The sequence below is a fragment of the Talpa occidentalis genome, unplaced genomic scaffold (genome assembly GCF_014898055.3).
Source record: "Talpa occidentalis isolate TD23 unplaced genomic scaffold, MPIMG_talOcc4v2.1 talOcc4.15, whole genome shotgun sequence".
Lineage (NCBI taxonomy): Eukaryota > Metazoa > Chordata > Mammalia > Eulipotyphla > Talpidae > Talpa > Talpa occidentalis.
In genome coordinates, this window is record NW_023601543.1 from 85,994,486 (window position 1) to 86,016,370 (window position 21,885).

A 21,885-nucleotide genomic window follows, 5' to 3' on the forward strand; every position below is an offset into this window, starting at 1 on the left:
CCTCCCCAGCCCGAGGCAGGCCTACCTGGTGTGGTGACGCCAGGAGGGCCCGCCACCCCCAGCGGAGAAGGGCGCCAGCGCTGCCTCAGGGTGGCCGTCGCAGAACTTGGCCGCGTGCCAGGAGTGCGGCCTCCAGCTCAGCTCGTTCCTCCTGGAAGAGAAGGACAGGAGACTCAGGGCTCACACAGGGACAAACCACGGGCCTCGGGCGTCACCCTCAGGTGCCCTTTGTCAGCGGGAACATAACCCCACACAGAGGGGAGCACAGCTGCAAAATGTGAACCAGCCCCTGGCCTTCAAGTGTATCCCAAGTTGGCCCACCTTGCCCCTCCCAGGGAGACGCTGCAGCCTTCTGTGTCGGCCCAACTCTGCACAGGCCCGGGCCTGCGTGGGGTGGGGGCAGGCTCTGGACTGGAGAAATGCTCAGGGAGCTCCCAGCTGGGCAGGGTCCCAGGCTGCAGGGGAATCCCCTGGTTATTTACTCGCTTGACTAAGTCACCATGCTGTGTAGCCGCCAAATGAGACAGGGGGGCTCTCCAGGTCGCCCTCATTTGGATGTCCAGTCCGACAGGCCAGTCATCCCTGCCCCGGGGCAGGCCTCTGAAGGTGCAGACACTCCGGCTCCCTCCCACAGTCCCTGTCGTCCCCTGCGGCCTACTCGTGTCTCGCTCACACCTGTCCAGGTGCCACAAGGTACAAACAACCAGCCCTACAGAACCCCCATGAGGCCCTCTACCCACGCACCCCTCTCCTCTCTGCTTAGGGCAGAAGGGGCCTCGCTGGGACACCTTCCCGCCCAATCAAGCAGACCACCTTGGGGGCTGGACGAAGGGGGCAAAATCAAGAAAGACTATTTCGCAAAGCACATGGATGAAAGACCCTAAAGACATTTACAACACCACCTTCTGATGACGCAGGTAACTGACTTGGAAACGCCAGAGGGCTGGGAAGGAAAGGCGTGGACCTCCCCGTCCCTGCCATTAACGATCCTCCCGCGCAGACGTCGGGGGTCGACCAGGCAAGACTCTGCTCACAGACTTCCTCAAACCCTCCTCAGGGAGTTCCTGTGGCGTGAATGTCGCCTTCAGGCGGCTTTTCCTGTCCAGGCTCCCCACAGCCGCTCTCACCCATGACAGCTCACTGGCAAAGGAAGGCAATGACCCCGGTGCAAACCAGAGGCACGAGGAGGAGCAGGTCTGGAGACAGAAACGCCAGGAGTCTCGCCCGGCCGGAGGAACGGCTTTCGCAGAGCGCAGCGCCCCAGGAAGGAGCGAGGCCCTCCCTCCTTAACAGAGCGCCAGACACGGGTCTCCGTTTCAAGAACAAATCACCAGAGATGACACTAATTGGGAATGAGGCGTAATAAGGAATAAATGAAAGCACAGTGAGCACGTCTTGTCTACAAGTGCACCCTGGGGGACTGGCCACTGGGGACAGCGGGAGCTCGAGTGGCCTCGTGAGGCGTGACAGATGTGGGGTCACAGGAGGCTCGCTGGTGTCCGCTTAGCAGCAGCCCCTCTTGCGGCCCGAAGCACCGGGGTGTGAGCCAGGGAGGGGGCCATTCAGCCTCTGGCCACCAAGCACTGTACTGTGCGGCGCTGCAGGACCGGTCGGGGGCGCTCTGGCGCCACCCAGCCTCCATGCGCACTCAGCGCGGCCCTTGGGCTCAGGCCTCCCCTAACCCAGGCTAGAACAGGGGACAAGGGCAGGGCCAAGATCCTGGCCACCCAGATGCTGGTGTTTCTTCCCACACCAGAGCCCCCCTCCGGGTTACACAGACAAGCCACAGGAGGTGCCAGGACATGGCGCAAAAGAGAGCACAGGTGGCTGCACTCGGGAGGTGGCGAGACCATGCCTGCCTGCCAAGGCGCCCGAGTGAGCCGGTGCATGAGTCGCAGCCCCCCTCACCCACCCATCCTCACCCGTCTGCTGCAGCCACTCGAGGGCCCAGCCTGGACCTGCAGAGTCCCAAGAAGTCCCAGGAAGGAAGCCCTTTCAGGGCAGGGAACAGGGAGGGGGTGGTCTCCAGCCCCGAGGCCAGGCTGCCAGCTGAAGGGGCCGCGGGATTGCTGCTCCAGAGGCCCAGTGGCAAGGCAGGGAGGCCGGCTCCGGTGCAGAACAAGGAGAGCCGCCTGCAGAGCTGCCTGGAAGACCAGGGCCCCTGTGTGCGGGGCAGCATGGGCGGGCTGAGGGAGACACACCCCTCTCCAGGGGAGGGGTCGACCCCCCAGGCTGGCGCTCCAGAAGAGCAAGGGGCTCGGTGTGTAGGCACACCCGATGGGCTGCCTGTGGGTGCCATAGTCATCTCAAATTCCAAGCTCACTTGCCAGGCGCACGCCTGGGAGCTGCTCACGTTACAATGCGATGGAACCTCGGAAAATGGCTTGAAAAATAAAACACATGCGTGAGATTGCTTCTGGGCCATCCAGAACCTGCCCGGGACCCACTGCCAGTTCCCCAACTGCCCTCAGATCCCCCTCCTGGGGCCTGTGTGCCTTCTCAGTATCCCTAGGCCCACAGGTACTCAAAGAGCAAAGGCATTTCTCCGGAAACAGGGACTTGGGCTCACAGAAGACGCAGCACGCTTAGGGAAACTAACCAGAGAAAGTAACTTGAGGTCAGGGCATGGCAAAGAAATCGCCGGTCTCTGTCATACACGGGACAAACCTCTGCTGTAAAACCTGAACACAAAGCAGGGAAATTTGCCAAGAGTCGCCCCTAGGGCATCCTATGGGTGCACGGTAGGTGGGTGCAATATGGAGATACCCAGAAGCTGTTTCATTAAGTAACTCTCCCCAGAGGGAAGCTGGAATGTCAATGGGAACGTCTGTAGCTCCTTCCCACACACGGAGAACCATGAAATGATCGTGTGCCCACCCAAACCCCCAAAGAGCTGTCAGTCCAGGGTCAACCCATTACTCAGTATTCACGGTTCCTCTGGAAACCCCAACTGGCACACAAATGTCACCTCCGGGCCTCCCCGGTGGCGCAGTGGTTGAGCGCCGGGTTGCGAAGCTGCCCGCGGCCTCTGCAGCGCCAGTTCGATCCCGGCTGCTCCCCGGCCACTGAAGGAGGGTCCCGCATGGCGCGCAGACCTCTCCTGCCGCCCGCTGCTCCCCTCAGCAGTGTACTTTGGTCCTTCTGCCTGCTCTGCTCCCCGCTCTGGCTCTGGTGAATTCTCTCACCCTCCCGCGCTTCTGACTATATCCAGTGCTTGTATAAAAAAAAAAATCACCTCCGCTGCAAGTCTAGTGTCAAGGCAGCCATCAGGGCTCTCCAAGTAAATGTCACCGCATCACTGGCACACCCTGCCGTGGAAACAAACTGGCAACTTTGGGCCGCTCTCTCCCTGTGCCACCGGGCAGCCTCACAGCAGAGAGCCATCTGCTCGCGCTGCGAAACCAGGTCAAAACCTGAACCCAAGTCACTGTTTCCAAAATAAAACACTTCCTCCTGATCCAACAATAATTTTCCTATCGAGAGAAAAAAATGTAATCCCCAGCTGAAGTGATGTATGTAACCTGGACTTCGTGTGATCACCTACAATATAAACAACTATCAATTGATAAAACTGATGCTCAACTGATGATCTATCACATATCAAAACCAGAAATAGTCCAGACAACTCGGTGTCTGTCCCATGTCAACTTCTGGGTCTACTGTTTTAACCAAAAAAATAAACACAGTGCCAAAACCCACGACATCCAAAATGCTCAAGGAACTTTTGCCCCAGAGCCCGAATGAGGCCCTGGGCCCCTGCAGAGGCAGCTCTCAGCATGCCTGGCGCCTGCTCGGGGGCCGCGCAGGGGAGCACGGTCTCCACCAGGGGAGGGCTCTCGGGAGGAGTGCGAGGGCCAAGACCTGCCGTGTCCTGGCCGCCCCGGCCTCTGGCAGCTCCACGGCTGGTGCTGATCCATCCGAGCAACATGGAGCTGCACACGGAGTTCTGGGGCAGCAGAGGGGGCACCGGCTCAGTGTCGAAACCACGGGGACGCAGGGACACCCAGACGCCACTGCATGTTGCGAAGACCTTGCTCCAGGCACCATGGAGAGCTGTGGGGTCTGGGAAGCTCCTTTCTTCAAACGTGTAACCTCACACCCGGGCCAACCCTGCATCCCCGCCGCAGTGTTAATCCGCTCCCGCACGCGGCTCAGGGGCTGTGATTAGAGTCGCAAAAGGACTTGAGGCTGCCGGCCGACACCGGAAGTGACACAGAGCGACCCCATCGGTAACTTGGCTCCGGCCAAACCGCCGGCAACACCAGGCCGCCCGGGGCTGGGCTCAGCGATCGGGTGGCGGCGGCATCCTCGCAGCATGACTGGCTCTGCGGTCTGGACTTGCAAAGCCCGAAAGGGCGAGGACAAGCAGAAAACCCCTACGGCAGGACAGTCACCACACATTTTCTCTCGAGCATTCGAATGACAAGCCCTTCTTGGTCGTCGGCCTCTCTAGCCAGCCAACCAGATGCCCAGAGCCCAGCACCGTGATGGGACAGCACATTCTGCAGCATCTCGGAGACGCAGCTCCCCCCGCCAGAGCACCCCTCTTCAACGCGGCCGAGCGCCCAGATAGCACATCCCCAAGTGGGAGGGCATCCCCGCCCTATCAGGACAAAGCCGCAAGTGACCGGCTTCAGGTGTGTCACCTTTCCTCGGGGCATCTGCTAAGCCAGAGGCACAGCCACCCTGCTCCCCAGCATGACAGCGCTGGGCCCGGGTCTTACCTTTTCACCACCAACTTCAGGGTCTTATGGGACCCCTTCACCAGGCAAATGGCCTCTTGTCTGAATCCCGAGAGACCGACGTCGTTGATGCCCACAATCTCGTCTCCCGCCAGTAACTTGTCCACGGCCGCAGCTTTGCTTCCTTCTTCAATCTGCAACACAGACGCACGGCCCGTGAGCCTCCCGCTGTGGGAAAGCAGTCCCAGTACCCCCGCGGGCCTGCACCCGGGACCGGCCACCAGGGTCACCCGGGAGTGGGAGGCGCCACCTGGGCCCTTCCTGGGCAGGGGACGGGGACGCACCCCACGGCCTGGGGGCCTCCTCTCACCCAGAGAATGGAAAGCACCACTGGGGAACACTCTAGAGACAGGGAGTCAAACACACCAATTCGTTTCCTGGGTCTCCTCCATGCAAACCAGGATGAAGGGCCGTTTGATTTCCTAATGACCTCAGACAAAAACAATTAGCTAGAGGGCCTCTGTGGTGGCACAAGGGGTTGAATCTCAGCACTGTGAAGCTATCCGCAGCCACTGTAGCACGAGTTCCATCCCCGGCCAGGGAGCTACCCACATGGCACAGCAGACCTCTCCTGACTCACCCGCTGCTCCCCTCAGCAGTGTATTTCAGTAGATCCGCCTGTTCTGCTCCCCACTCTGTCTCGGGAAATCCTCTCACCCCCCACACCTCTGGCCTGCACCCCAAGCTCGTGCATGCATAAATAAATAAATCTTTAAATAAACAAATAGCTAAAGACAAGATTAACAAAACAGTTTTATTGAGATATAACTCCACTTCCACACCATTCACCCACATAAATGACTTTTCCCTTATTTTTCAGAGCTCTGTGCCCGTGGACTTCAGAACACTGAGGAGACCACCCCCCCACCCCCACCACCACCACCACCCAGCCCGGGGCAGTGTAGTCTGCTCTGTCGAGGCCTCACTGTCCTGGACACTGTGTATACACACAGTTGGGTACTAAGGGTCTCACGGCTGGTATCGAGGCGCTTCCTCTCAGAGCTGACAACGTGGGGGGCCAGGGCCACATCTGCCTCTCCACTCATCAGTCCATGGACATTTGAGTTGCCTTTTTGGCAACTGTGTGTGACGGTGCTGTGGGCACCATTGCACCGGTTCTGGGTGAGCCTGCACTTCCCGTGGGAGTGTTCCTGGCAGCACTGGGTGGTGTGGTCACCACAGAAAGTACCTGGAGGACCGGGTGGCCTTCTCGAAAGCAGCCACCATGTTCAGCGCCCCACCGCCAGCCTGGAAGACCCCTGCCACTTGCCAGCATCTGTTTCCTTGGTAATTGTCCTAATAGAGTCTGACATGCTATGAATATCAGGACAGTCGCTGCTTGGGGCCCAGCACACATGAATGACTCCTTAAAAGCTTGCGTGTCGTCTATTGTACGGTTTTATCCTGAGAAATCTGGACCCTTAAGCCCTTGGTTTTCCTATGCACTGATCGTTCCACTGAGCCCCAAGAGGCCCAGATGAATCCCCGAGCCCGTCCATCCACCCAGGCTGTGTTCGGTACATGCTGAGCCAAGCGTGGCCCGGGAGCCGACTCCAGCCAGCTGCTCTGTTCTTTCTTCGGTAAATAAAATCTTACGGGACCACAACCACACCCCATTTGTTTATATACTGCTTCGGGAGAGAAGCCAGCAGCTTGGCCCAGAAAAGAGCCAAAAACATTTACTACTTGGCTTCTCCCAAAAGAGGTTTGCCAGCCCCTGCTTTACACCAAAGAGCTGCTATCTTTACAAACTGCCTGGGAATCAAGTGAGAAAACGGATGGTTCTGAGCACATCGGTGGGATTGGGGCATTTCCAGCCCCTCGAGGGCAGGCCAAAGTTTACCTAGGAAGCACTTCCCAAGGTCAGCACAGGGCCCCAGATGCACCTCCCGTAAGGCCAGAGAGCTGGTGTTGAGCCACTCACACCGCCGGAGCTTCCCTAAGCTCCGCCTGCATCCAAGGATACGCGAACTCTTCGGTTAATAAAGCTACTTCTCACTGCCAGTGCAGGCCATAAACACCAAGAGACCCTCCCAACAGAACTAGGAGGCGATCGGTCAACTACTGGCTTCAGCATTCCAGCAACTGACCCCAACCCAACACTGTAAATAGGCCCCACCCGCCCAGACTACACACTGGGCCATGTGGAGCCACCGCCAAGCTTGCACTGCTGGGGAGCTGGCCCGGGGAAAGTGCCCTTCACCAGAGTGGCCAGCAGAGGGCGCCCGAGGGAGGCCGCCTGGACAGAACAGGTCCCCAGCGGACGGTGCGGAGCGGAGCAAGGGACAGTTCGGCTTCTCCCCCACTCTGGGCCCAGGGACTCGGAGGCCACCGCACAGCCCGGCAGCTGGCCACAGGCCTTTTCTTTCAAGACCTCTGCGCTTGGGTAGCTTTTCTTGACAGGCAGGGATCCCGCCCACTTAAGTCTCTCTGACCACGGACAGACCCCTCACCCCAGCCCAGAGGGAGGGGTCAGCTCTTTCGCCCCATTTCCTGGCAGCTCCAAGATAAGGCCCCTTAGCTGCAAGGCCATGCTATTACTTACAGCCACCACTGCATTTAACAAAAGGTCTAATAGCCAGAGTTTCGTTTCCAAGATTAAGTAGCTCATGACAAATCAGTTCCTAACAATTTTGGGCTGAAATTGGCTAGGGCTGGCCTAATTCAGCATCCAGAATCCCCCTCTCTCCCAGAACAGAGTCCCACCATGGAGCATAAACAAACTGGCAACAAATGGGCCTCCTCAATGCACTGTCATAGTAGGTAATTGGGCCTTAAACCATACGTCACGTTACGTAACCCTGGAACATCTACTCAGAGTGGAGGAGCAGCAGAGGCCTCCCACATACGGCTATGCATTAATCTGCTGGAGAGGCTGGAACACGGACCTCCAGGAATACAGATTTTTTCAAATTCCAGCTCCGCTGCCAGTGGGAGCCTGGTGCGAACCGAGAATGCAATTTGCACACCAAATGAGTTAGAAGGCACAGGAAACACAAGGCAATCGAGGCACACGCAACTGCAGACCTAATTACACGTTAATAGGGGCTACTGCGACATTCATAAAAATGCACATTTACAAAGTGTGATGCCATCATCACAAATGTCTAAGGACAGACCCTCTATTGGTTGTGTCTTTCAAGAGCTATGCACCCCAGGCCAGAGCAGCTCAGAAACCCAGGCTCAGGGGAGCGGGTGGACGGAGCGGCCCTGTATCGACAATGGCCTATTATTCGGCCTTGACGAGGAAGGAAACCTTGACGCGCAGCGCGGGTATGACAGGGCTGAGCTCTGAGGACGTTCTGCAGAGGGGCACAAGCAGTCACGGAAAGACACATGCTCTGACCGCACTCGGGAGGCGCCGGGAAGAGGCTAGTCCGGAGACAGAGAGCAGAGGGAGGGGAGCCAGGGCTGGCGAGTCGGCATTTCCGGGGGACAGTTTCCGTTTTAGAAGATGAAAGTGCACTGGCGGTGGACAGTAGTGAAGGAGTCACAAGACCAAGGGCTCCTGAGGCCACTGAAAGGGACACTCAGAGAGAGGGCGGGAGGGTACATTTTTCTTCTATTTACCCTCATCAAAGTGCCGCGTTCATCAGCATCCGGGGAAAGAGGCATGGGACGCAGCGTGAGAATGTGCCCTCCTCCCTACAAAGCAGCCTTTGAATTCCAGTATGGCAGGAAAACCTTCTGGCAGAACCACGATGACTCAGGACAGTTTCTGAAGTCAGAGGTGACACGTCATGGTGACACACCACCCGGGTCTGACTCAGCCGTGACCCCACGGCTTCTCGCTCTCATTCCACCACCTCCTGTGTGAACAAGCCCTAGGCCGGCTGCACCCACCTGTAACATCGGTCTCTGCCTTGTACACACCGCTCAGGCCCCTCTTCCGTCACCCGGGCCTGCAGGAGCCTACCAGGCCACCCGCCTGCCCCGCCCCGCACCCCACACTTCCCAGCAAGCCCCCTTGGGCTTCCGGGAGAGGGCAGCTGGGATTTCCCTGTCGGCTTCCCCGCCAAGCAAAAGCAGCTCAGGGAAGCCAGGAGCCCCGAGAGCCTCCCCTCTGCAACCTTCACCCCTCCGGGCGGCTCTGACAGGCGGGACTCATCAGGACTGACGTGGTGCCAAAATCCCTGAAGCTGGCACTACTGCACCCACAGACGTGCTCGCCAGGCCCCCCAGTGAGCCGTGTCCCACACCTGCGGGACCGAGATGGGGCTCCAGACGATGCCCCTTGTCCGGTGCGTGCCGAGGCCTGCGCTCTGTGGCTGCACGGGGCAGGCGGTGTGAGGTGCTGGGCATTTCTCAGGCCAGCTCGCGCCAACTCACAAAGGTCCCTCTGCAGACAGGCAGTGTACTGGGGTGTGTGGGTGCTGGTCACCCCAACTCGGGGGCAGAGATAAAAAGACTTCACGACCGCCAGACGGGAGCACATTCCAAACTGGGGTCTCGGCTAAAGACAGGCGCAGAGGCAGGAAGCAGTGGCTGAGGAATGTCAGCCTGGTGGGTGCAGCTCTCTGGCTGGGGAGTGTTTGAAGATGAGGGCAGAGAGGTGGGATGGAGGATCCTGACCTGGAATGAGAATCTGGCCCAAGTCCTGAAGGCCGAGAGCCCAGAGCAGGCGGGTCTGGGCGCAGGGAGTGGCTTTCTTATTCAAGCGAATAATTCCGGAAGGATCACCTTGCAGGAACACAAGCTGACCTCCCTCCGCCTCAGAACAGAAGGGCAAGGGAAGAAGATCCGGGCAGCAGAGGGCAGCGAGAGCTACCCGCAGCTGGGCCGCAGAGCCGCAGGAAGACCCCAGGCCCGCAGCCACCGGCAGCGGTGACAAGGCCCGGAGGGATGTGCTGGGGCGCTGAGCTGCGATGCGGAAAATCGAAAATCACAGCAGCCAGCAATGGGCCCGAGGCAGAGCGGCCACAAGAGCAACGTCGCGTTTCGAAGGGTGACGCCTGCAGCGTGCCCGCCACGGCGGCTCCAGAGAGCTCAGTCTGAGAGGAGCTGCCGCCAGAGTCTGCCGCATTAAGCCCTCCCGCCGCCATTCTTCGTGAGCTTTAGGAAAAAAGCCCGACTCATCCCAGGAGAGGGTCGAACGGTGGCAGAGTCGGGAAGCCCATTGACACAGAAGCCTCCACAGAGTGCCTTAACCTAAGTCACCACTCACGCTGGGGCGGGAGGAGGCAGACCATGGCGAGGAGGCCCCAGGAGGAGGCTCTCGGCATGGAGGAGGCCCTCAGCCCCTGGCGGTGCCCTCCAGATGCCAGCCAGTGAGGGCGGAGAGCCTGCAAGGGGCCTGCAGGTGTCCGCTAAACCCGGCCCTGCAAGGGAGGAAGGAAGCAAGCAGCAGTGGGACAGGATGGTCCAGACAAAGCAAACACGGGGCTGAGCAAGGAACTCAGGAAGGTCCGTTCTCTGCACAACACAGAGGGCAGGACCCCGCCCCCCCCCCCGGCCCCAGGACAGCTGGACACTGCAGGAGGAGGAGACTGGGTCTCCAGTTGACACAAGCTCGTCTGATTGAAGGGCCCCATCGCCCCTTCTTGTACCCCCAGATGGAGATTTCACCAACTACTGAGGACACACGAGTCTTGCAGGAGTCCCAGAAACATTTTGCAGGCAGCACCCCCCGCCCCCCGCCCATCTCATTTTCAAGTAAAACTGCTTTTCTCAATGGGTGAGCTCGTCTGCTGACTGCTTCTATTTTTGCTGCAAACAGAAAGGAGTGAGACAATGATCCCAGGAGGCTCTGGCTGCCCCAGCATCCCCTGAACGTGAGCAGTGGGGCAGGGCTCTGTCCTGGTTGGTTTTTATACCCGATGATACAAAGGCTACTAAATAGAAATTTGGAGGGGCCTCCCTGGTGGCGCAGCAGACCTCTCCTGTCTCCCCGCTGCTCCCCTCAGCAGTGTATTTCAGTCAGTCCACCTATTCTGCTCCCCACTCTGTCTCTGGGGAATCCTCTCACCCCCCCCCCACACCTCCAGCCTACACCCCAGTTCTTGTATGCATAAATAAATAAAAATAATTAGAAATTTGGAGTCATAGTTGTGTATTTAATGTCTTCAGCAGATGAGATCACCGCTATTTCCATGTTTTTAAACAGAACTGTCTCAAAGAAAACAGCAGCTCCTAGAACCCGGCTGCTCCAGAGGGGACTGTTTCCCAAACCACTCGGTTCCCACGCCACAAGGAACCTCACCTTCGCGCAGACTGGGGAGCGCTGAGGATACTGGGTTGTGCGTAGGAGGGACCTGGAGGTAACAGCTCATCAACACTTGAAGACTTAGACACTGGACATCTTCCAAAGGAAATTCTGCTTCCAAAAGTCACTAGGATAGCTGTGCAGAGAAGCACCCCCGTGACCACATGCTATTTTTCGATCTGTGGTGCATATGTTAAGAATTGTGTACCAAGTGCAATGTCTGCAGGCCAACCTCAAAGCAAAGTCTTAATTATGCAAGGAAAACCCCTTCCTCAAAATGATAGGAGAGCCAACAGAGGAAGGCCTAACGACATAAGCCAGAAGCCACCGTGTATACTCTGCACCCAGACCAATAAGATGTCTTTTCCCAAGGCTTAGGAACAGAAGAGTCCTCTTAGCACACTCCTTCCGTCCCTCCCCGACGACGGCTGGGTGGCACGAGGCCCCAGAACAAAGAAAGGCAGATGTGGGAGAGAGGGGGAGGCTGTGGAGGAGGAAACCAGCACCCAGAAGTCTAGACCCGGGACGCTGCTTGGGGGGAGACTGGAGTTTGCCTCCAGAGTCAGGCCGGTAGGCCAGAGTCCAGAGCAGGTGGGAAGGCACCAAACAGGAGTGTTCCCACCTGCCACGAGCAGGGCAAGTCCCACGTGTGTGCCCCTCTGCAGGTAAGGTGGAGGGCCAGGGCCTCAGGACTTTGCAAAGTGCTAATCACCCCATCCACACTGCACCCCAGAGCACCCCAGCCAAGCTATGCAAGGCAGTTTCCGGATGGAAACTCTGGAGGGAGCAACTTGGAAACTGTGCGCTGAAGAAGTTACGACCTGGAAGGAGAAAGATTTGCAAACAGCCTGCTCCAACACTACCCCAGTTAGCACCCGTCATGGCCTCTCACTGGCAGCCGGACCTTGGCTGCCCCACCCGGGACCCGGGGAACGCCGCTCCTTGGCGGGCGGCACCTGGCAGGCATCGCCAGTAGAGGGCGCTGGAGGGCCACCGCCGGAGAAGGGGCTGTCCCCGTCGGCAGCTGGCTTTTCCCTCTGCCCAGCGCCAGCTGCAGTCAAGTGCAACAGTGGCGCTCGCCCTGCGGTTGGGTGGGCAGCTTCCCGAGAGAACCTGGCTGGCTTCTGGCCAGCCCCAATGGCACTGTGCAGGTGGCCTCCTGGCGAGCTTCAGAAGCCGTGGCTCGTGTGGCTACCTAGGGGGTTCTGTTGGCCTGGCAGACAGCTGCCGGGTCAGCTCCTGCTGCAGCCTGCTAGCTGCTGGACCCTGCAGTTGCTCCGGGGCTGGGGCTGGGGCTGGGGGAGAAGAGGGAGGGGGCAACTGGTCTCGGACACACAGTGAATTTCTCCACTGTCCGTGAGCTGCAGCCCATCCCATGGCCTCCGAGGGGGGAGAGGTGTGGCTGCAAATGTCTTCCTTCCTGGACCTGCTGGGGTTACTCCTTACACCTGCTCTTCCTGCATTCTTTAGCGTTCTCTTCCCCCCCTTATGGCCAGTTAATAATTACTCGGTAAGTTGATAATAAGTAACTATTGCTCAATAGTTCATTCTTTATGTTGGGGGCAGCCAGTTTTCCCCTGGAGTCATTGGGGGTGTGCTCGGCCCTGCAGGGCTCTCGGCGTCCCTGCCCTGCTGGGCTGTGCTGGCACCCGGCCAGGCTGCGGAGTCCTGTACTCTGTTAAGTGCTCCCTGCCCAGGTGGACGTGCGCGCTCGTCTCTGGACGCACGGTGTCACGTGACAGTGCTGTGGTAGTGGGGTACGCTGGGGCCCGGGTGGCACACGCAGGGAGGGAATACTCAGCTCCAGGGCGGGCGGTGGGGGCGGGTTAGCAGGGAAGGTTTTCAAGATGGTGAGGGACTGTCGAGGACTTAACAGTGGCCTCCCTCGTTCAACCACGTGATTCAGAGAGTCACTTCATTTTTCTCTGTCTCGCTTTTGTCCCCCCAGTGGTGAAGCGCTGGCCGCCTGCCATCCCAGGACAAGCAGGAAAGAGAACGTGAAAAGACCGTGCGAGCTCTCAAGGATCGTACAAGTGTATTTACAAACCAGCTCAGGGGGGCTGTCACCTGCTAATGTCCAAACCGGGTCTCAGGCAGCCCAGCGCAGGCTTCTGTTCATCTCCAGTCCAGTGACACACGACTCCATTCTTAATATTCACACGAGGACACGAGAAGCTTAAGAAGTCGGGGAGCCCGCCTGGTTGAGAGCAGGCCAAGCTATTTCAGCGGTGTGCTCGCTAAGTCCTCTTACATAAGGTTGTTTAGAAGAAAAAACCCTGAAGCTCAGATATCCTAGCTATTCTTGTTTGCCCTAAACCTAATTTAAAGTTTCCTTTTCCCTTGTTTGGCTACAGGAGCGTTGCTGAGACACAGAAGGTTGCAATTTATAAATGGGATGTATTACAAAAGTTGAGCCTCAAGTGGATTATGTGGAAACGAGAGCACATTTCCCCCCAAACACGCACACACACGGCTTAAATGTGAGGTCAGTTCTCAGGCAGAGGCACAAACGCCTCTTAAAATACGTCGCGGGTTAAATACCATGCATTCGAGATCTAGCAAAGACGGCAAACACGCTCCTCTGCACGTCCCCGGGACTTCCCGGGGCGGACACAGCCGGCACAGGCCAGCGGTTTGTGAACCAGCCACAGACACGGCCTCACGGTTACGTGGACCACGCTGTCCAGAGTGCCCAACCCTGCCTGGTTCCTCCTGGGATCCGGTCAGAGGGACCTTCCTGAGGCAGAAGTGACACAGCGGCTACCGTTGTCTGCAGGCGACATCACAGGGACACATGGCAAGGGACAGGGCAGTGGTGCCCTGCCTTTGCATAGGTCCCCCTTGTCCCTGTAGGTGCTAGCTCCCTGCTGGGCCCTATAGTGGGGGCTCCCTGCTAGGCCCTTTCTTTATGCCCCCGCAGCCACCGGCTGCTGTGCTGCCAGGCCCTGCCTGTTCCAGAGACCAGTCGGTGTGGAGTCCTACAGCGAGCCCTCCGGGTCCCGTCAGAGTCCTGCAGGAGGCTCTCCGCTCGTCCCGGTGTAGCGGCCTTCCCAAGGCTGGGCACACGCCATTGTTCACGTAGCCTGCGGTTTCCTTTCCTCTCTCCACGGATGCTGACTTGGATTGCATCCAACACCTGTGGCAGCTGGACGCTGGGCGGATGCACAAACCCAACCGACTACTCGGGAAAACAAATGGAATGAGTCCCACTTAGGTTCACGTCGTGATCCCGAAGACGCGCTCGGGGATGCTGGTGCCGGCCGGGCCACGGGAACTGCAAACCGGAGGCAGGTCTGCGCCTGGCAGGCTGGGGTGGCCAGGCTTTGGAAAGGCCAGCTTAGGGGGCTCCCTGGAGGCACACGGGATTAAGTGTCAGCACTATGAAGCTACCCGCAGGCACGGCAGCAAAAGTTCGATCCCCGGCCAGGGAGTTACCCACAGGGCGCAGCAGACCTCTCCTGTCTCGCCCGCTGCTCCCCTCAGCAGTGTACTTCAGTCATTCCGCCTGCTCTGCTCCCCGCTCTGTCTCTGGGGAGTCCTCTCACCCCCAACCCAGCACCTCTGGAGTACACCCCAGCTCTTGTATGCATCAATAAATAAATCTTAAAAAAAAAAAAAAAGAAAAGAAAAGGCCAATTCAGGCCAGGAGGGCACTGGGTCTCACCAGGCCCTCGGGCATGGTGCAAACTGGCCCTGAGAAAACATCACACCGGCCCAGAGGCCCTCTGTCCTTTCTCCCCAGAGAAAAGGGTCTTTCTGGCTTCGGGCAGAAGTGTCTGGATACCCTCCAGCCACACCCCACCCCGCTCACGAGCACGCAGACTGCCCACGCCCCCTGGCCTTCAGGACACTGCACTTGGCCGGCATCGCCAGCGACGCCTCTTTCGTGGGCCCCCACCACGCTGCAGCCGCGCCAGCACCCTCGGGCCACACCCCGCTCGCAGCACAGCTTCGCCTCCAGCCCCCACGAGACCAGCGTCTCTCGGAGGCCAAGTCCCAGACCATCTCTGCTTCTCGTCTGTGTGTGGAAGCACACCAGGCGCTGCTTCTGGAGAGGGCGAGCAGAGAGGAAAGGCATCGCCGAGACGGTGAGTTCCCGTCGGCAAGCCCGGCTTCCCTCCGAGGCCAGGGCCGTCGCCCCGCCCATGCTGGTCTCTCCGGCCGGCCGCAGAAGCACCCAGGCCCGGCGGCAGAGGCCCCACGCGCGCCCCTCCAGGGGACACAGGCCTGCCGACTGGCCCTCTTCTCCGCCACGGGGGGACGACAGGCCGGGGAGCGCAGACGACAGGCGTGACCTCGCTCGGCCACTCTCACCGTGAAAAGAGCCGAAGGCCGCCGGCAACCAAGGAGCAGGAAGAGCGGCGCGGCCGTCCGTCAGAACACAGGCTGCTGCTTTCTAGCGGCCGCCCAGCCCTCTGCCCCGCCCCACGCAGACGCCCCTGTGGATGAGGGTGCTCGGTGCCGGGCGGAGGGGCGCTGCCACAGAGGGCCCCACGGGGTCCGCTACCTGCCTTCCCAGGGAGCTCAGCTCCTGCCACGCCTGCCTCGTTGTATCGGGTAAAATAAAGGGGTGGCAACGTTCATGTGGCCACAGGCTGAGGACGTGCCCCCCAATTCCTACCACAGGGGCGTGGGGGTCAGGAGGCCTCTGGGAGGTGATGACTCATCAGGGTGGATCCCCACGAGGGGGATCGGTGCCCTTATAACGAACACCCCAGCGAGCTCCCTGGCCCCCCGCCCCGGCAGACGCAGTAAGAAGATGTGTCTGTGAACCAGCACCGCCAGCACCGCATCGGCGGGCTCCTGGGCTGAGGCTCCAGCCTCCACACTGAGACTCACGTGCTTGTTTGGGCTGGCGTGCCGCAGCCCCCGGAACGGGTGACCACGGTGCCTGAGGCCTAAGTCTCCTGGAGGACAGAGCTCTGGCTGCGCACAGCGCTCAGAGGCTGGGGCCACGCCTCCGCCACCACGCTGCACACACCTCCCCCGCGTGTCAGCACCCAGGTGCCAGGCAGGAACCCCACCCACCAAGCCCCCCAACACACACACACGCTGAGTCTCTAAACTGCGCCCTTCAGACTCGACCTCACTTTCAGGACCTCCCTCAAGTGGCAAGTTCTCCTGATGGCATCTGTCGGAAGTGACCCCCTCCCTCCATCACCGCGGTCACACAGCCAGGGGGGCGGACGGCCCAGGCCACCCCAGGAAGGGAACCGACCGCAGAGATGGACAGTCCCCAGCAGGGAGGGGTGGCCGAGCGGCCGTTCTGACACAGGAGACGGAAGCAGACGTCAGGGGTCTCTGAGGAAGCCTTTGTCTCTGCCATCAAAGGCACAGACACGTCGGGGACCGCCCTTTCCCTTTGCCGTGGCCTCGAACAATGTGCAGAGACCCGCAGCTCTGTGCCTGCGCCCGGGAGAGACGTGCAGGCCAGGCCAGAGCGTGGAGGAGGGGCATGGGGGCTGGACGCTGACAGCTAGGCCGTGTCGGTGCAAGGGGAGCCTCGTGAGCGGGGTTTTAATCACACCAAACACGCTCCTCACGTCACCAGTGACGTCATTTCTGCCCGATGCACTGAGATTTGAATCAAAACAAAACGGCCCAGTCATTGCCACACTTGCAACCTTCCTCTCTCCCAGAAGAAAGTGGACACAAGGTTCAAGCACCCCTAACCGCAGCGAGACCACACAAACACCAAGCTTCTCAGTCGCCAGCTTCTTCTGGCAAAATCTTCCTTCCCGAATGTTATGTTTATTTCTCCCGAGTTCATGTGCGGCTTTGGGGGAAAGTGAAACATTCTTCAGTCTTTAGAAAAATGACTCAAAGAAACGATCACAAAAATGAAAAGACACCCTACCGAATGGGAGAAAATATTTGCACATCATATGTCTGACAAGGGGCTGATATCCAAGATCTACAAAGAACTCAACAGAAAAACAAAGAACCCCATCAAAAACTGGGCAGATGGGCTACACAGACTTCTCCAAAGAAAACAGAGAGTTGGCTGGCAGGCACGTGGAAAAATGGCAACACCACTTACTAATAGGGAAACGCATCTGAAAACCACGATGAGGTACCACCTCACCCCGTGAGAATGGCCCTTATCAAACAAACAAAAAACAAACGTTGCTGAAGGCGTGGAGAAAGAGGAACTGTGCGTGCAGGGATGTGCACAGCCCAGCCCCCGCGGAAAGCTGCATGGAGGGCCCTCAGAATACTCAGTACAGACTGCCATGGGATCCAGCAATGCCACTCCCAGGTACCTACCGAGGAATGAAGAACACTAAATTAAGAAGAGAAACCTGCACTCCTGTGCTCACTGCAGCACCACTTAAACGTAGGCACACTGTGGGGACACCTGATGCCCAAGGCCAGAGCAGTGGATGAAGATGTGGCCTGTATTCACATTGGAATACTACTCAGCTATAAAAAAGACGAACGCTTCCATTTGCTACAACATGGATGATGCTGATGAAGTAAAACAGAAAGACAAATACCCGATGATTTCACAAGTATGTGGACTACACAGACACAAAACAAAGGAACAGACAAAACTAAAGCAAAACAAACCCCAGAGATCAGACTATAGGATTGAGTCTACCAGAGGGGGAGGCGGGTAGGGAGGAAAGGGAAGATGGGACCAATAAATAGACTGTGGTGGAAGATGATGGGGCTTTGGCGGTAGATGTAGTGTGGTAACTTACATCCAAAAAGGCCCCCTAAAATTATATGCAGTGTCCCCCTAAATCCTATGTGGTGTTGTAAACGAACATCATCTCAATAAAGATGTTTTAGTGACTCGAATTAAAATGACTTAATTCTTTGGACACAGTAGTCAAAGCACAGCAAATTCAGAAGCTTTTTGGTGGTGCTTTGGGCTGTCAGGGTGACTCCTGGCCTACCTCTCACCTTTTCCCAGGGGCTCCCTGGTAGCGCAGGGGTTAAGTCTCAGTGCTATCAAGCTATTGCCAGCTGTTCCTGGCCAGGGAGCAATCCACATGGCGCAGCAGACCTGTCTCCCCGCTGCTCCCCTCAGCAGTGGATTTCAGTAGATCCGCCTGTTCTGCTCCCCGCTCTGTCTTCAGTGAATCCTCTCACCCCCTGCACCTCTGCATAGATAAATAAAAATAAATCTTAAAAAAAAAAAAAGACTGAATATCCGACACTGAGTTCATTCTGTGCCTCATTTAGGGCGGGCAAAGCCACACGCAGCAAACCCAGGGCAGAGCATGCTGAGGATGGACCATCATTATTTCTTCCTGGGTGAAGGTGGTTTAAAACTCACCTGGCAAAACTTCAGGGTTAAGGCCATTTTAAAACTGGCTGCAGCCTGACTTCATTCCATTGCTTGTGCTTTAGTCAGTCCTTTTAGGGACAGACTCTGATGCAAAATATCCATTTGTCTGTCTGGACTGACATGGGAATATTTGGGATTTTTATCTCTGTATTCAGAAGCGGGGAGGGTAGCTCTCTCCCATGAAGGACTACTAAAAAAATTACTGCCCAAGCACTCTACACACAAAGCCAACGCAGGAACATTGAGGTTCCAAGCACAGGTAACACACCTAGTGAGCAAAGGTCCTCGTCACCCTATTTTGGGCCACTCCTCGGGCCCGTCGGGAGCAGTCGCAAGTGAGGGACTCTAAAAATCCCTCTGTCAGGGTCTGCCTGATGACAGACCCTGCCCATATGTAAGCCACTTCCAAAATACCCTCTTAGGGGCTGAACAGTGTCCCCCCTCCCCAAGAAACATCGCAGTCCTAACCCCCGGGACCCGCGACAGTCAGCTTTCTTGGAAGTGGGACCTTTCTTTGCACAGTAAGGGTGAGCTGAGCCTGGCGCAGGGAGGAAGCCCTCCGGTGGCCGTGACCTCTTAGGAGGAAGAAAAGCCCGCCCCAGACACACCGGGAGAAGACAACGGGCAGATGGGGACTGGCTGAGGGAAGCACCTCTAAGCCACAGGACTCCTGGGGCACCAGAGCAGGGAGGCGAGGGAAGGTGGCCCCCCGTGCCTTCACAGAGCCTGACCTCCAACGCGCGCCTCCGGAACTGGAGACAATAAGCTTCTGTTTCAAGCAGCCCAGCGTGTGCCACTTTGTTAAACAGCCTAAGAAAATAATTACCCTCCTTCCGCTGTAAGAGTAAGACTACTGAGGTGAGCACAGCAGCCTGCACGGCCATGAGACGGGGCCCGGCTCAGCCAGGCCTGGGCTTCCCAGAGAGTCCAGGCAGGCCCTGCTGCCGGTGCTCAGCCAGGCCCCTCCAGCTGGCTGCCAGCCTTGGGAGTGGGGGAGCTGCCTGGGTGCGACCTGCTCCTCCACAGCGCCAGTGAGTCCCGCCCCCAGCAGGGAGAGGCTGGCTCCCACTGGTGCCCAGCCTGGGAACACCCAGGAAACAGCCGCACAAAAGCAGGCCTTCCCGGAAAGGAAACCTCCACAGATTCCGGCAAGGGGCTCGCCCATGGCTGGGAAGGTGCCAGTGTTGCTTGAAGAGGCAGAAGTGGGATTGTCCCCCCGGCTTTCCAGAAACACACCTCAGGCAAACCATTGCCCCTGTGCAGGCCTCCGCTTCCTTACCCCTCGATTACCTTGTCACTTCAGTCCTGACTGTTCCGAGGGCCTGCCCAGCCTTAAACGGTCCCAAGTTCCGGCCTCACCCGCCTCTCACTGCGGGTGCAATGCCGCTTTCATGCGGAGCCGGCGTGTCAGGGCGCGGCTGACGAGAACGCCTACCGCACCTCCGCCCGGGTAGAAAGTCGAGGTGATGCCAATGAGAGTGAAGGCCAAGACGTCCTGCAGAGCTGGCAGGAGCCAGGACACACCTCAGGGACGAGCCTACATGTGTGGGCAGGTGGCTCACCTGACACCGCTCAGCTGTCCAGCCGGGCGTGCTCTTAAAGGCAGCAGAAACCTGGTGCCCACAAGCAGGGGGGTCGTTCACGACCCCACAGTCTTCTCCTGCCAAGGGCTCCCACTGTGCCTTCTGCCGGGGTACAGGCTGCGTCCCTGCGCCTCCCGAGCAGCCCTTCCTGCCTCACTCCAAGGCAGAGGCGGCAGAGAGGCCCCTCTCTGCCTGGAATGCCCACTGCCTCAGACCTGGAGGCTGATGGGGTCAACCTATCTGCAGCTGCCAGGAGAGTGCCCAGGCTCTTGGTGAAACCCCAAGCACACACTGCGGAACTTGTCCTGCGTCTGGCTGCACAGCAAGTCTGGACCCCTCCACCCTCATGCAGGCAAGCGCTCCAGAGCAAGCCAGGGAAAGAGAGCGCGAGGGAAAGAGAAGCGGCTGTATTTTTGACTGTGAGGTACACCCCAGCCTGGACCCTGCACACCTGCCTCCAGCATCTGCAGTGAGCCCTGCAGGCGCTACCCATCTGGCCAAGCAGCCACCGGCTCCGAATGCGAACCCCCAAACAGACTGGGGTTCTCAAAAGTGAAGTGGGACGTAGTGCAGGGAGGGGGAAATCCAGGGAACAGGGCTGGAAGCTGCCCGGAGGGTCAGCAGAGGGAAGGCAGGCCAGTGAGAAGTAGCTGTGGCTCCGGGCAGGGCCAGGAGGGCCAGGGTGCCCGGCCCTCCACAGGGACAGCAGAGAATAGAGTGATAAAGTGAAGTGAACCGGGGACACTGCAGGGCCAGTCTCCAGAGGATTGGGATGATTGCAACAGCCAATGCCAACTGGAGTGGCCCAGACCACACAGGGCTGGGCGAGAGGAAGGGGGTGGGCTCCGGGGCCACCTGGGGTGCGCTGGCCAAGCACAAGGGTCTGTTGGCTTCCTGGCTCCCGGCCCTCCTGGGCAGGTGAGTAGGAAGATCATAAAGTAACCAAATCAACCCCAGCGCCAAACAGCCTTTCTTCAGGAAGTCACCCCTCAGGGGGCCAGGGGCAGACACAAAGGAGAGGTGGGGGATCTGAGGGGAGCTAGCAAAGTGGTGGCTCCTGGAAACTCCAAGTAGGGGGAAGATCAGAGTGGTCCAGCCAGGGCGTGCTCCGGTCTGCGCAATGCCCCACCAACCATGTGCCCCAGCGGGGGGCCTAGAGTCGTGGGGTTTGGGGTGCAGCCCACAGATGTCAGAGTCACTGGTCTAGCAGAGCAGTATCACCTCTGAACCTCTGCATTCGTGAGGGGAGAAGACCCCTCAAAACACCCCTCCCCCAAAGGGACACTGCTTTGTGACAACTGGCTTTGGAAAGCTGAAACTACACAGCAAGCGCTGTGCCCTGGTGTCCAGAAGGCACCTATATCTCCTCAGACTGCACAAGACAATTTCCACTCCCTTCCACCCGAGAGAGGATTATCCTCCTGAGTCCCTCGGTGTTATCTCCGCCAGCCCCAGTGCTGACAAACAGGTCGGCCAAGTTCAGGGACATTAACTGGATGGAGGGCTTTGCGTAATGGCAGAGGCTTGCTTCCTCTTTCTGGTGTGTCGGTTCCATCCTGAAGCAAGCTATCTGGAGGGGGTGGGGGGAGGAAGGAGAAAGGACACAGCCCTATACTGACTGCAGAAGGTTCTGGAAGGCGGGGCCAATGCAGACAAGCTCTAGTGATAAGATGACAGCCATCATCGGCCCTGGGGGGCAGATCCCATGAGCTCTTAGCAGGGGTGAACCCTCATTTACCTCTCCAAACCCCGAGATGCCTCCCAGCCTGAGAGGGGCTAAAGAGCACCGCCCGGAGCTGGTGGCCTGTCCCCTGGGTCACAAGGAGAGGCCGGTTTCACGGGCACAAGCCGCCGGGTGCTTGCACAGAAAAGCAGAGCGTCAGCAGGGGAGGACCCCTCTCCTCACTCCTGGGTCCTGGGTCCTTTGGCAGCCACCAATGGAAGGAAGCCAGGAAGGATCTGGGCTGCAACCGGGCCAGGCTTCGGGCTGCAAGGAGGGCGGCTGCCCATGGCCCTGGGGCCCCAGCACATGGAAACAACCCTGGGTGGGAACTTGGCCAG

At 58.5% G+C, this 21,885-nt stretch overlaps 1 protein-coding gene across 1 annotated transcript in view; it reads right to left on the reverse strand.

Annotated features, from left to right (window-relative positions):
• The window catches only part of SHROOM2 (shroom family member 2), an 81,354-nt gene that overhangs the window by 32,162 nt on the left and 27,307 nt on the right, over positions 1-21,885 (reverse strand). Inside the window, exons 2-3 of the mRNA XM_037511709.1 lie at positions 4,725-4,876; positions 26-151 (exon numbers count right to left, since the gene is read on the reverse strand). Coding sequence (XP_037367606.1) covers positions 26-151; positions 4,725-4,876 — 278 coding nt within the window. The remainder of the gene's footprint in view (positions 1-25; positions 152-4,724; positions 4,877-21,885) is intronic.